We start from the raw sequence: 14,444 nt of genomic DNA on the forward strand, positions 1-14,444 counted from the left end.
ATGACCACTCTGTCTCACAGATATTGCTTGATTACTGTAAATTTAAAGAGGGGTCATAAAATCTTGTGAGATTTTTGTGAAATCTTGAATAGAAAATAAGTTCAAAATATTTTTGGGTCGTGAATAGGGCATATATTTTTTCATATCCATGACTGAAAGAGAAGATACTCTGTATCTGTATTTTTACTTAAACCTTGTTGTGTCTTTTAAATTTTATTGGATTTTTCTTAGTGGCTTGAACCAAAGATTTGCTTTAAAGGTCAGTTTGACAAAGCTATTAGAAGAGCTTCTGGATCGCATTACCAGATTGCCATTTTTCAGATTGCAGTACTGGTATGGTCACATTTATTATCTATTCATAGTTGACCTGAGATCATATATTCAACTGGTAAGTGTGGACTGCAAGCATGTGTAGGCAGAACAGGTAGGGGTGCTGATTAGGGGTGCTGATTCTCTTTTCCTGAACAATGTTCGAGAACCAGCTGGGTTACTTTAGTCCAAAAGCTCCCTTTGTTACATTTTCCTTGAGCAGTAAGGGCCCATAAATTATCATATTACCCAAATTCAGTTTTTTAGTATGGGACTAGAACCCGTGGCCTTTGGGTGAAGAGTCTTTCAACACTCCGTGGGTTGTTAGTGTTCGGAATCTTCCCCAGAGAGCAGTGGAGACTGGATTATTGAATATATTGAAGGCTGAGTTAGACAGTTTTTTGACTGACAAGAAAGTCAGGAGTTATGGAGGGCAGGCAGTAAAGTGACGTTGAGGCTACAATATGATCAGCCATGATCTTGCTGAGAAAAGAGACATGCTATTAAAGCTTTTCACCATGCACTCATCAGGACAGCTACACAAGATATATCTATATATATAATAAATATATATATGTGTGACTTCTAGCATGCATGACTTTGTGGCTGGAAGCCACATATATTCACACACAGGATCTGCCATTTGCAGACTGAGGAGTATGTCCATGCACTACACCTTTTCAATCCAAACAGAAGCATATGGGAAAGCCATTTCCTGGTTCACTTCCCATGGCAATGCCTTGATAAATTAGAGCTGACCTGCCTAGTGTGAATTTTATTCAACAGCATGGCAGTTAACTACTCTCTGCTGCAGTCTCCATAACAATGCCTCTACCATTCAGAGTCTATCTGCCAACCAACCAGCATTCTCTTTTCATGCAATATAAATTGTTGTTCCATTTACTGTTGTTTTATCTTGTGTAGCCATCCCGATGAGCACAAGACAAAAATCCTCAATAGCATGTCTCTTCTTTCAGCAAATTCAAGTTTTGTACTACCAACTGATGACCCATTATCTTACTGAATGTCAGAACAGGCTCAAGGGGCCAAATGGCCTACTCCTGCTCCTATTGCTTATGTTCTTCCAACTGCCACATTCTTCTATAGCAGCTTTCTCGTCGTCCCAAACATAATATTCAACAAAAATCTAATCTTGCGTTGCAAGTTTTTAAGAACATTTGAATTCTGTAAATTCCAATGCATTGTTTGCTTTCTGACAAAAAAGAAATAAAGATTATATTTAGTAGACAAGTTGTACCGCAATCAAGGTAAACTTTGATAAAAATTGGATGTAAAAACATTTCTTTCCATCAATCAACATTTCTTTTGATGTATTAAAAATATTTTATAAAGTAAATGTAAAGGGGTAGTTTTACACATTTGCTCCTATTATGCACCTTGACACACAAGGAACGTACAATGAGAATTCTGCTCACCAGCATATTTACTGTTGAAATGACCCATTGTCCTCTCATATAATTCTGATAAAGCAATCAAAAATGCATGTCATGGAAATTATAAATGTTAATGTAGTTAAATGTCATAATAGTGATATATTACGTATGATATTGTTAACATTTTTACACATCAACATACATTGATCATAATGCAATAAAATGTATGAGCTCTACTAAAGGAGAATCATATAGTCATTATTATTTTTGTAGATTGTGAACAGACACCCTCCTTTTGGAAATCAGATAAGAGAATCTGTCATTCATCTCCCGAAATATGAGCTCAGTGTTGAACAGGTGATCTCACCTTTGTAATTATTAGTGGTGTAGGATTTATTTTGCAATCAGATGGATGACCAATGATACTTGGAGTGATTCCTTAATATTATTGTATGTTGCAAAAATTGTAATTATGTATCATTTAAATTCATTGCATTCGGGAAGATTTTGACATTCACTATTTACAGTGAAATCATTTATTCTTTCTGTTTATAACGTGTTGCAAATCGTAGAAAGTTTTCTCTCATTGAGATTTATTTAGCTATGCTTGATTATTGTAGAATATCAAACGAATCCTTACTTCATTCATTTGGAATATTTTTCTTTTGAAGCTTGCAAGATACCATGATTCAGTGGCAGAAATCATTGTGACAATTACTTTAACAAATTATGAGCAGCTGCGGAATAAGAGAACAGCACCAGACAATCACCACACTTCACTAATCATAGGAGATGCAGACAATCAAGTTGTTTACAAACAAAAAATCACGCAAGTATCTAAATTTATTAAGTTGCTAGTGCACCATTAGCTAAACACATGGAAATGGTGAATTTTTCAAGACGTGTTTTTCATGTTTAAAATCTCAATCCTGTGTCTGCATTCAATCAACGTTAGGTATTAAAACCATCTATTGTTTGCCAAGAACCACTCATAAACCTTCTGATATATATGCAACACTCCCGTCAATTCCCATCCAAGCAACCTGTCTGGATTCCACATTGAATGTGCATCAGACCCATTTTCTCTTTGAGTTTGAGTTTATTAACCCCTTGTGTGGTGACATTAACAATAAAGATTTAAATCTATTAATCTAATACAGACAAAACTTTGTTTTTGAGATGACTGACAACTCAGTATAGTACTTTCTCCAGAGCCTGAGGTTGCCTCCGTAGGTTTATTAGGCAGCAGCAGACTGCAGTGAGAATAAATATGCCACAAGAGGACTGTCAGTTTTGAAATTGTGGGATAAGTCATTACTGTTACCAAGATAGCCTTGGAAAATAGCTTTGATCCACAGGTCATTTAAAGATAACTCACAGAATATTTTGATTACCTGCATTTATGTTGACACTAGTATTGTTTCTCTGCTGATTGTTGATTGCTGAACTGGATTGCCTAGTTTTGGTGTGAAAATGAGTCTCATATTTATCTTCTTAGCTGGGATACTTTGGGAGGAATCTCCTTGAGATGACAGGAATCTCATCTGCCATTGGAAGAGCCATGTGATTCTTTTCAGAAAGGCCTGCTGAACCATAAGCCAATCAGGCAGTGACAAGGTCACAGGCGGGCCTTCCCCTGGAACCAAGACCCTGATTTTGGAAGTCTCACCATTCGAGAGCTGGCAGCCGAACAGTGACCGACAGCTCTTGTCTTCAGCAGCAACACAAAGGAAACTGTGGTTGCTGCAGGAAAAACACTTACCAGAATCTCAGGGTCACAAAGCAACCCAGGCCAGTAATGTGGGGGCTGTAGAGAGTCAGGTATTTGGGGGGGGGGGGGGGGGGGGTGGTTCTCAGCACCCACCCTGAACCCTCCTGCCGCCCCCAGCCCCTTCACCCCACACCCCTTCTCGATGGTAAGTCTCTTGATCAAGCACTGAATAGCCTTGAGTGAAGTATAACCCACCCTCCATACCAGATGTAATAAGCTGGATGTGTGATTTTTCACCTTGGGTTTACCCACCATGGTGGAAAAGTGACTGGAAAGCTAGCAAGGGCAGGAAGGCAACAGGGTTCCAACAGCCACCCTAATCACATGCCCTACCCACCTCCAAGCTCACCAACAGTGAGGGCAAAAATTACCCCAAATATAGTGCTGGAAGGGCTTAAGAATGAGGAAGAGTAGTGAGAAATTTGAAAAATAAAACCAAAATTATTTTGTTTGCATAGAGGTCCATGTCTAATATCAGCTAAATCACAAACACTCTATTTATTTAGTTTGTTTATTATTCACAAGTAAGGCTTACGTTAAAGCTGCAATGAAGTTACTGTGAAAATCACCTGCAGTGATATATTGTTGGGGTACCTCCAACACAACCCAAACCAGAACCACAACCCAATTTGCTAGGCTGCAAGTGTCATTTAGTTTGCAGGTAAGGCTGCTAAATGGACTGCCATCAAGCAATAGGCTGCCCTGCAGAGTGGGAAATTCTGCCAGTACTGCAGTGCAATCAGAAGAGCTGGGAATGTTGCTGAAGTGGCAGAAGCACCCCCATATCATAACTGATGTACTACTGAAGGCTTTGGAGAAGACTGGGGTTTTTGCCGATAAATCCTACAGAGGGATAGTGTGTAGAATCCCAGCAGGTGCTCTATTTTTGAGCAATTACCACTACTACCCAGGGCCTGACCACCATATTCCTGGGGGATATGCGATTATATGTAGCCAGAAAGAACAGTCAGTGCAGTTCCAGGTCAGGAAAAGAGAAATATTACCCAGGCATTGAGGTACCATTGGGGCCTCACTGATTGATCTAATATCCCTTCATTATCTGCTGCTGCCTTACTCAATTTCAAGTGGGATCTTGGAGGAGAATCTAAAGTTCAAAATGAAACAAATAATCTTCCTGTTCTATATGCCTAAGTACCACACTGAGTGGTCCCTTACCAAGTGTCAGTCTTCACAGTGGAAGACACAAATAACTTGCCAAAAATTGATGACAAGAAGGCTAGGGCAGGTGAGGACCTAGAAACTGTCATTATCATTAAAGTAGTGTTGGGCAAGCTAATGGGATTAAAGGTAGACAAGTCTCCTCACCCTGATGGAATGCATCCCAGGGTAATAAAAGGAATGGTGGGGAAAATGGCAAACGCACTCGTGGTAATTTACCAAAATTCACTGGACTCTGGGCGGTTCTGGCAGATTGGAAAACAACAAATGTGATGGTACTGTTTATAAAAAGGAGGTAGACACAAGGCGGGTAACTATAGGCTGGCTAGTGGGGAAAGTACTTGAATCTATCATCAAGATCTATCATCAAGGAAGAATGAGCGAGACATCTAGACAGAAATTGTCCCATTGGGAAGACGCAGCATGAGTTCATGAAAAGCAGTTCATATTTAACTGATTTACTGGAATTCTTTGAGGACATTACAGTGGACAATGGGAACCTTTGGATGTGGTATATCTGGATTTCCAGAAGGCATTTGACAAGGTGCTACACAAAAGGCTGCTGCGTAAGACAGAGGTACACATCATTACAGGTAATGTATTAGCATGGTTAGAGGATTGGTTAACTAACAGAAAGCCAAGAATGGGAGTAAATGGGTGTTTTTCTGGTTGGCAATCAGTGACTAGTGGTGTGCCTCAGGGATCAGTGTTATGACTGCAATTATTTACAATTTACATAGGTGACATGGAGTAGGGGAGCAAGTGTAGTGTGTCAAAGTTCACAGATGACACTAAGATGAGTGGTAGAGCAAAGTGCGCGGAGGACACTGAAAGTCTGCAAAAGGAATATAGGTAGTTTAAGTGCTGGGCAACGGTCTGGCAGATGGAGGACAATGTTGGTAAGTGTGAGATCATCCATTTTGGTAGGAATAACAACCAAATGGACTTTTATTTAAATTGTACAAAAATTGCAGCAAGCTGCTGTGCAAAGAGACCTAGGTGTCCTTGTGCATGAATCGCAAAAAGTTGGTTTGCAGCTGTAGCAGGTAATTAAGAAGGCAAATGGAATTTTGTCCTTCATTGCTAGAGGGGTGGAGTTTAAAAACAGGGAGCTTATGTTGCAGCTGTGTAAGGTGCTGGAGTACTGTGTACAGTTTTGGTCTCCTTACTTGAGAAAGGATATACTGGCACTGGAGAGGGTGCAGAGGAGATTCACTAGGTTGATTCCAGAGTTGAGAGGGTTGGCTTATGAGACGAAGTAGACCGGAACTATACTCATTGGAATTTAGAAGAATGAGGGGGATTTTATAGAAACATATAAAATTATGAGGGGTAGGTAGAAGCAGGAAGGTTGTTTCCACTGGCGGTTGAAATTAGAACTAGGGGGCATAAGGGGGAGCAGATTTAGGACTGAGTTGAGGAGGAACTTCTTCACCCGCTTGTGAATCTGTGGAATTCCCTGCTCAGTAAAACAGTTGAGGCTACCTCATTGAATGTTTTTAAGTCAAAGATAGAGTTTTGAACAGTAAAGGAATTAAGGATTATGGTGAGCAGGCAGGTAAGTGGAGCTGAGTCCACAAAAAGATCAGCCGGTATTGAATGGTGGAGTAGGCGCGAGGGGCCAGATGGCCTACTCCAGCTCCTAGTTCTTCAGTTCTTATGTTCTTGAGTAGGTTACCAGGATGCTGATCCTGATTTTTTTTAATTAGGGATTCAGCTCTGCTGAAATCAGGAAGCTGGACAAAGAAAATTGAAGTTAAAAGAGCCTTTAAAGGTGAAGAATTAAGTGTTAATCTTATCAGTTCTGAATACGGTAAGTCAGATTTATGTTGTAAAAGTGTAGTTTTCATTAATCCATATTTCAAGAAGGGCAATTTTGACAACTGGGTTCACCAGACCCTTTAAGAGAGTTTTCAGCTGTTGTAATCTTTCTTCATCTGTTAAAAAGAGCTATTTTAAAATACAATACCCACCATTATGAATCATTATTTGGAGCAGAACTCTGGCATAGTACATCATTACCTAGAGTAATTCATTTTGTCCAACTAATCTTCAGATCAATTATTCCTTTGTTTCACATTGCTCTCACAGCATGGTTCCTTGCACCAGCTTTTTTTTTAATATGCATTTTTGTTGACTGGAGAAGTTTTCAGTCTCTATTTCCAGAAACCTAAATTTATAAAAACCCCCATCAGCATCGAAGTGAGTTCAGGATATAAAAGGGACTCATATTTCTATGGAGTCTTTCACAACCTCAGGACATCCCGAAATACTTGCCAATTAAGCACTTTTCAACTGTAGTCACTGTCGTAATTGAGGAAATGCACATTGAGCTCCCACAAACAGCATTATGATAATGACCAAGTAACAACTTTTTTGTCATGTTGATTGGAGATAAATATTGGCCAAGACAAGGGACTACTTCCCTTTTTTTTTGAAATAATGCCAGGGATCTCTAACATCCATGTGAGAATGCAGACCAGGCCTCAGTTTAAAGTCCCTTTTAAAATTACACGTGGTATCAAGAAACAACTGATGGATATTGAAAAGAATACAGGCCTTGTGGCGGAGGTATTAATCGTACACAGTGCCACAGGGCTGCCAGGTGTGGAGGTGAACTGAGTGGAAGGTCCACTGGGACTTCATCCCAGTTGTAAAAAAATGCAACAAAACCAAAAATGGCCCTCTAGCCCTCATGCCCCCTCACCCCCACACACTCCCAACATCTCTTCCATGCCATATCATGCCTTCCACCCATCTCCATGGCCATTCATATCCTCCATTTCAACCTATCTCTCCTTCTAACTCCCCATCGTCCCTCACACCCTTCGTTGCAACTTATAGACTTTTAATTATCCACTTTTTTAAAAACACATCCATTTCTACTTTTAACATTCCCAAAGGGTACCCTACATCTCCAAATTACTCCAGCAGCTTTAGACCTTTTGCTCAAATGTCTAAAGCCCACATCCCACTAATGAAAATTTGATCTGGTTGAAGGCTGCTGCAGTTTTATCTATTAAATTGCCTCCGTGAATCGTGGAGATGTAACTGCAACCCGCTGCACCTCCCCTGCCCCACACCATCCCCCTTGGCAAAAATACTGGGTACCAGGCTTGGGGGTGGTATTTCCAGAATCAGTGCTCCAACAGCAATGTGGCTGAGTCTGAGACCCCTTCCATTCCAGTGAATTGTCAGGCCCCAGATTAATTGTTTTATTCAACAGCACAATTATATAGAAACAAAGATAGAAGCAGGTGTAAGTAACAGTTTTTACTTCTCATTAATGTGATTTTTCATAATTGGAAATAACCCACATCTCTCAAGGTGATTTTTATGTAAGTATAGTCATTAGGCACAGAGAATCCTACCTTACTTATGTATTTATGAGAACCCTTGTGAACTAAACTCAAGAACTGGGGAAGGTTGGCATATCTCTCTTGATTCATAACATAATAAATAGGTTCAGGAGTAAGCTAAATGAGCCCTCAAATTATTGTGTCCTTCAATAAGTTGCGGCTAATCTTCTACCTCAACTGTTCTTTCCCAACCTATATCCATATCTTGATTGTCTTAGTGTTAAAAATCTATCAATCTCAGTTTTTAATGTACCCAACAACTAAGCACTCACATCCCTCCGGGGAAGAGAACTCCATAAATTCATAGCTCTCTGAGTGAAGAAGTTTCTCCTCATCTCAATCCTCAATGATAGATCCCTTATCTTGAGATGATAACCCCTAGTTCTAGACTTTCCAGACAGAGGAAACAGCCCTGCCAAGTCCTCTAATAGTTTTCTTCAGGGACTTTGCAATAGTGCCAGCAACATCAGGACAGCAGCGTGTGGCCTCTCAACCCACCGCCCCCTTATCACTGTTGATGAAAATTGTCAGTGCTGGAAATAATAGATTTGCATCTTTCCCTCCATTTTTAAAGTCTGTGCGAGGCACTTTGGAGACACATTGGGACTAAAAAAAAATCTGACGTCTAGTATTTACACTGGGATTATGCCTTCTGGAGTTTTTCTTCAGTGGGAAGGTACCTGATTTACATGTATCAGTCAGGTGAAAACATCACCCCAGTTGAGAAATCCAGCAATTGTTTTGCCTAATGAGAGGGGTGGAGAAGCATTTGCAGAGGCACCCTGTTCACCTGGCCTGAATTCCCCATTGTGCGAGGCACATTTAGAGGCTGCCATGTTTCAATTCGTTGGGTTTAGTAGTCGGCTGTTAGGTTTTGCTCATACACATTATTTATTTATTAAGCATATGCATAGTCAAAGAGCCAAGCAATTGCCTTGTCAGTGGCTAGATGGAGTTTTTTTAAAGCCACCTTCAACTTTAGCCAGCAGACACATGTTGATAATGTGAGTCATTATTTGGACTGCACCACAGCAGTAGCCTGGCAACCCAGCTGATTTTGGGTAGCTGTACAGACACTTTGGCCAGTCTGGAAATGGTTTAAAAGGGCTCACTGTCACCACAGGAGCTCAGAGCCAGGTGGATGAGCAGTGGAATCTACAATGAGAGAATGATTCTGGTGGATGTTTCCTGCTGCCAATCCACCTAGCACAGATCCTCAGCTGTTAGTCCTCAACGTAGTGGGTTTAATCATATGGAGTGACATGAGGGAAGGCATAATGTTGGTAGGTCAAGTAGGTAATTGAATAAGAGCTGACACACAGTATTAACAAATTGCTACTTTTTTTTACATTTTCCATCTAGTTGGGTTGGACATTCAGCAGAAGTATTCAGCCTTTTATTCAGGGCCAAAGAGGTTTGGAACTCACATTATTCATGAAAAATCTAATGTACAGCACACTCAATCAGCAAAGCAGAACAAGACAGAAAAATCATTAATGGTTTCCACTATCAGTGTAGTTAACGGTATGTTTTTGATTAATTCTTGGGGTCGGTCAGCATAAAAAATGGTTTGAATCATGAATTTTTGTTACAGGAAAGATGTTTGTTTGAGTTGGGAGGGCTGAAAGCAAGACTATTTTTGACAAGGGCATCTTCCAGGAAATTATTCCTTAAAGGCGTATTAATTACAAATTTTTTGAAACAGATAACCTGTCCTCCTATTTGGGGTGTTGGAGTTGTTTAATAGATTTCTTGTCAGGGACTTTCTTGTCTGCCCAGAGGAATCTGGAGCTGTGCCTATCAGAGTCCTGTTAAGACAGAAAGGAGGTAGATATTATCTGGCAGATGGACAGCCTGCCTGTGTTGTGCTCACTTTTCACAAATAGTTCAAAACTGAATTCCTTTGGTAGTTCCATTCTATCCCCAAAAACAGCCTACTGTTTTTCTCCCTATTGTTCTTATTCTCACGAGTGAAATGGAGCCTCATAGGGGCTGGTGATGTCTTCCCAGGTATCTCTATGATAAATTAGTGGGTACCAGGCATTCTATTAACTTGGGTCAGGTGTGTGCACATCAGGAATGCAGCCTGTGGATGTTTCCTTTGTTCCATTTATTGAGGTATGCATACGTACTAGGGGAGAAGAATTTATTTATTTTGCACTGAGCAGCTGAGTTTTATGAATGACCCAAGTATTTAAAGCACATGCATACCACTCTTAACATTTTCCTAGAGAAGTGGCTATGTTAGGACTCAATAACCGTATCTTGCTGTGGTACACTGGAATCACCCAAATGCACTCACTAAAAATGAATTGAAAATGTGGTCTGCCAAATGGACAAAAGTGACTAAATCAGCACCTTGCAACATTTGGGCAACCAGTTCTACTTTTTTCACAATATCTTCAGATTCCCTTTTTCACGCAGGAGCTCGTTGTGTTCCACAACATCCATTGTAAGCCAATATTCCTCAAAATGAGCTCTAATGCTTTCTAAACCTCCTTTTCATCCACAATTTCCTCCACAATGATAAATCACATTGAAAGTCTGTGGAGTATAGGACAGCTAGACCTGGGCTACATGTAATGAGAAATGTCAGAAAGGAAAGATTAAAGGCTCACTACCAAGACCTCACCTGCAGTGAAATGAGAGTGGGTGAACTCAAATTCATTAACTGCAAATTTACACAATCTTATGAAAACACCACAAATTATTTCTAACTCTTTCTGTTGGAAGGCCATTGGTAAAGAGAGTACATTCCTGAATACTTTTTGTTTATGCCCCCAACTTCAGCTCCTCCAAAGGTCGCAACTAAATTTGTGTCTCCACTTGCTGTGTTCCAGATTAAAAATAAACATGATGTCAATTATACTGCCTCAGCAAAAATAAATGATACCAACTACAAACATCATGGCTCCAATAAAATGCTTGGGCCTGCTTGAAACCTCCTGCAGAGAAACTTGGTTAAAATACATTTCTTAAAGGCACAGTATCATCACAGCATAGCCTATCCAATTAACCTGCATATATTTGGACTGTGGGAGGAAACCAGAGCATCTGGGGACAGCCATGCAGACACAGGAAGAATGTGCAAACTCCACACAGACAGTCACCAAAGGTCGGAATTGAACCCAGATCCCTGGTGTTGTGAGGCAGCATGGCTAACAACTGTACCACTGTGCCAGCCAATCTTTCCTCATAGGACAATTCCACCATCACAGGAATTAGTCTGGTTAATCTCATTGCACTCCCTATATACTGTGGCTAGTATATCCTTCCTTAGATAAGAAGAACAAAGCCGCACACAGTATTCCAGGTGAGGTCTCACCATGGCTCTATACAACTGCAGCAAGACTCCCTTACTCTTTTACTCAAATCCTCTTGCAAACCTTTTGCCTTCCTAATTGCTTGCTGCACCTGCATGTTAGTTATGGACAATAACACCCAGGTCCCTCTGGGCATCAACACTTCCCAGTCTCTCTCCATTTAAGAAATACTCGGCATTTATGTTTTTCCAACCAAGGATAACTTCACATTTTTCCCACATTATATTCCATCTGCCATGTTGTTGTCTGTCCAAATCCCTTTGAAACCTCTTGGCATCCTCCTCGAACTCACATTTCCTCCAAGTTTCGAGTCATCCACAAACTTGTAAATATTACATTTGGTCTCCACATCCAAATCATTGATATAGATTGTAAATAGCTGGGGCCCAAGCATTGATCCATGTGGTACCCCACTAGTCACAGCCTACTAACCTGAGAATTATCTGTTTATCCCTGATTTCTGTTTTCTGTCCATTAACCAATCTTCAATCCATGTCAATATATTACTCCCATGCCATATGCTCTAATTTTGCTTACTAATCCTGTAGAAAGCCATGTGAAGATCCAAATACACCACATCCACTGGTTATTGCATAGCTATCCTGCTTATAACACCCTCAAAAAACTCCAACAGGCTTGCCAAGCATGATTTTTCTTTAAACAATCTATGTTGACTCTGTCCAATCCAACCTTTTTTTTAATATTCATGTGTGAGACATGGGTATCGCTGGCTGGCCAGCATTTATTGCCCATCCCAAATTGCCTGAGGGCAGTTGTGAGTCAACCACATTGCTGTGGCTCTGGAGTCACATCTTGGCAGACCAAGTAAGGACAGCAAATTTCCTTCCCTGAAGGACATTAATGAACCAAATGGATTTGTCCAACGATTGACAATGGTTTCATGGTCATCAGTAGATTTTTAATTCCAGATATTGTTTATTGAATTCAAATTTCACCATCTGCCGTGATGGGATTTGAACTCGAATCCCTACAAGATTAGCTGAGTTTCTGGATTAATAGTCTAATGATAGTACCACTAGGCCATCACCTCCCCAAGTATCCAGTCATCATATCCTTTATAATAGATTCTAGCATTTCCCTACTGATGAAGTAGTTTTCTCTCTCCCTCCTTTCTTAAATAGTGGGCTTACATTTGCTCCCTTCCAAATCCACAGGCTGAATGTATTCAGCACTCTCGTTCTCTTAATGTATGTTCAAAAAGACTATTGCTGCTTGCCTTGTTGGTTAGGTGTTGGTGCACGCGAGACAAAACACCTGGTATCAGACAGCCAGACTCAAGGGGGCACATTCTGAGTTTGTACATGGCTTTTTTTTTAGTATTGACCTGTTTTAATAGTGTCTCAGTCTAGCTACTGAAACAAAAGACAAGGTTTTGTTCTGTTGTCCAGCCACTGCTCACTACATCATTAATTAGACCATGTGTTGAGCACAGATCAATCTGAGAGTTTAAAAGGTCTCTGCAATCATTCATACAACAAAACATTTTATAGTAAAATGTCAGCACATTGCAAAATCATTTCAGGAAATAATATAATCTTCAATATGTTACAGATATTCGCAAGAAGCATTTTATTTTATTCTTAGGTAAGCTTTTGACATTTGAGACTAACTTCACACTAAATTTTCTTGTCTCCATTGTATTCCACATTGTAAATACAGAATCTACCAGTGAACGTAACTACACTGAACCTGGAAAAAGAGTCTGTAACCATTACTGCAAGAATAAAGACAAGTGTGGTCATGAATGTTGTAAGTGCTAATAAACAGACATTAATAACTGTTGAACATATATTTAGTTAAATATTTCAGCACATTTCCACTCCTAATGTAATTTAAGATTCTTGGGGATATTTTTACCCTGCCTGCGTTGGGTGGGTGTTTTCCTGCTAAAGGCCAACCTGATAGAAAGGAGAATTGTTGCGGAAAGAAGCCCAGAAAGGTAAGTCTTATAATGTTTTTCTCCTAGCCACAGAGTTTCAGCTTCTCCTGGCTTTGGTTTCTTCCTCTTGCCCCATAACTTACCCAAGTGTCATTCCTTTAGTTTCCAACCTCCTGTTGCCTGACACTACACTCACGTCAGTGACCGCTTCCCATCAGTTTTGAGCAGAAGTTTGATTAAGGTCATATAAATGAGACCCAGGAACTAAAATCTGCTGGGTCTCATAAGACCAACATCAGGAAATATAGCTGGTATCTCAACATCTGTCTACCAACACTCACCTGATTTACTATCAGGACTGTAAATTCTAGGGCCTCCATTACCCTTAAGAGACCCTCTTACAAGTATTGATATCCTTAAGAGTATTACCCTTAGGAATATTGATAGGCAAAGGGATCTGGGTGTACAAGTACACAAGTCACTGAAAGTGGCAATGCAGGTGGAGAAGGTAATCAAGAAGGCACACAGCATGCATGCCTTCATCAACTGGGGCATTGAGTTTAAAAATTGGCAAATCATATTTCAGCTTTATAGAACCTTTGTTAGGCTGCACTTGGAATATAGTGTTCAATTCTGATCGCCACATTACCAGAAGGATGTGGAGGCTTTGGAAAGGGTACAGAAAAGATTTACCAGGACGTTGCCTGGTATGGAGGGCATTAGCTATGAGGAGAGGTTGGAGAAACTTGATTTGTTCTCACTGCAACGATGGAGATTGAGGGGTGATCTGATAGAAGTCTGCAAGATTATGAGAGGCATGGACAGAGTGGATAGTCAGAAGCTTTTTCCCAAGGTGGAAGAGTCAATTACTAGGGGGGCAAGGTTAAAGGTGCAAAGGGTAAGATTTAAAGGAGACGTATGAGGCATTTTTTTTACACAGAGGGTGGTGGGTGCCTGGAACTCGTTGCCAGGGGAGGTAGTGGAAGAGGATAGGTAGTGACTTTTAAGGGGTGTCTTGACAAGTACATGACTAGGTTGGGAATAGAGGATATGGTCCCCAGAAGGATAGGGTTTTGTTTAAGTCAGGCAGCATGGTCGGTGCAGGCTTGGAGAGCTGAAAGGCTGTTCCTGTGCTGTAATTTTCTTTGTTCTTCATTCCATTCTTTCTTGCCCATTTTCCCCAGGATCTTCAATACATTTCACTAGATT

At 40.4% G+C, this 14,444-nt stretch overlaps 1 protein-coding gene across 1 annotated transcript in view; it reads left to right on the forward strand.

The window, feature by feature from the left end:
- hfm1 (helicase for meiosis 1) overlaps window positions 1–14,444 on the forward strand; it is a 126,688-nt gene that overhangs the window by 98,561 nt on the left and 13,683 nt on the right. Inside the window, exons 27-31 of the mRNA XM_080196461.1 lie at window positions 1,977–2,060; window positions 2,375–2,532; window positions 6,363–6,466; window positions 9,375–9,536; window positions 13,016–13,105. Coding sequence (XP_080052587.1) covers window positions 1,977–2,060; window positions 2,375–2,532; window positions 6,363–6,466; window positions 9,375–9,536; window positions 13,016–13,105 — 598 coding nt within the window. The remainder of the gene's footprint in view (window positions 1–1,976; window positions 2,061–2,374; window positions 2,533–6,362; window positions 6,467–9,374; window positions 9,537–13,015; window positions 13,106–14,444) is intronic.

The sequence above is a fragment of the Carcharhinus amblyrhynchos genome, chromosome 9, assembly GCF_965287045.1.
Source record: "Carcharhinus amblyrhynchos chromosome 9, sCarAmb.v2.hapA, whole genome shotgun sequence".
NCBI lineage: Eukaryota > Metazoa > Chordata > Chondrichthyes > Carcharhiniformes > Carcharhinidae > Carcharhinus > Carcharhinus amblyrhynchos.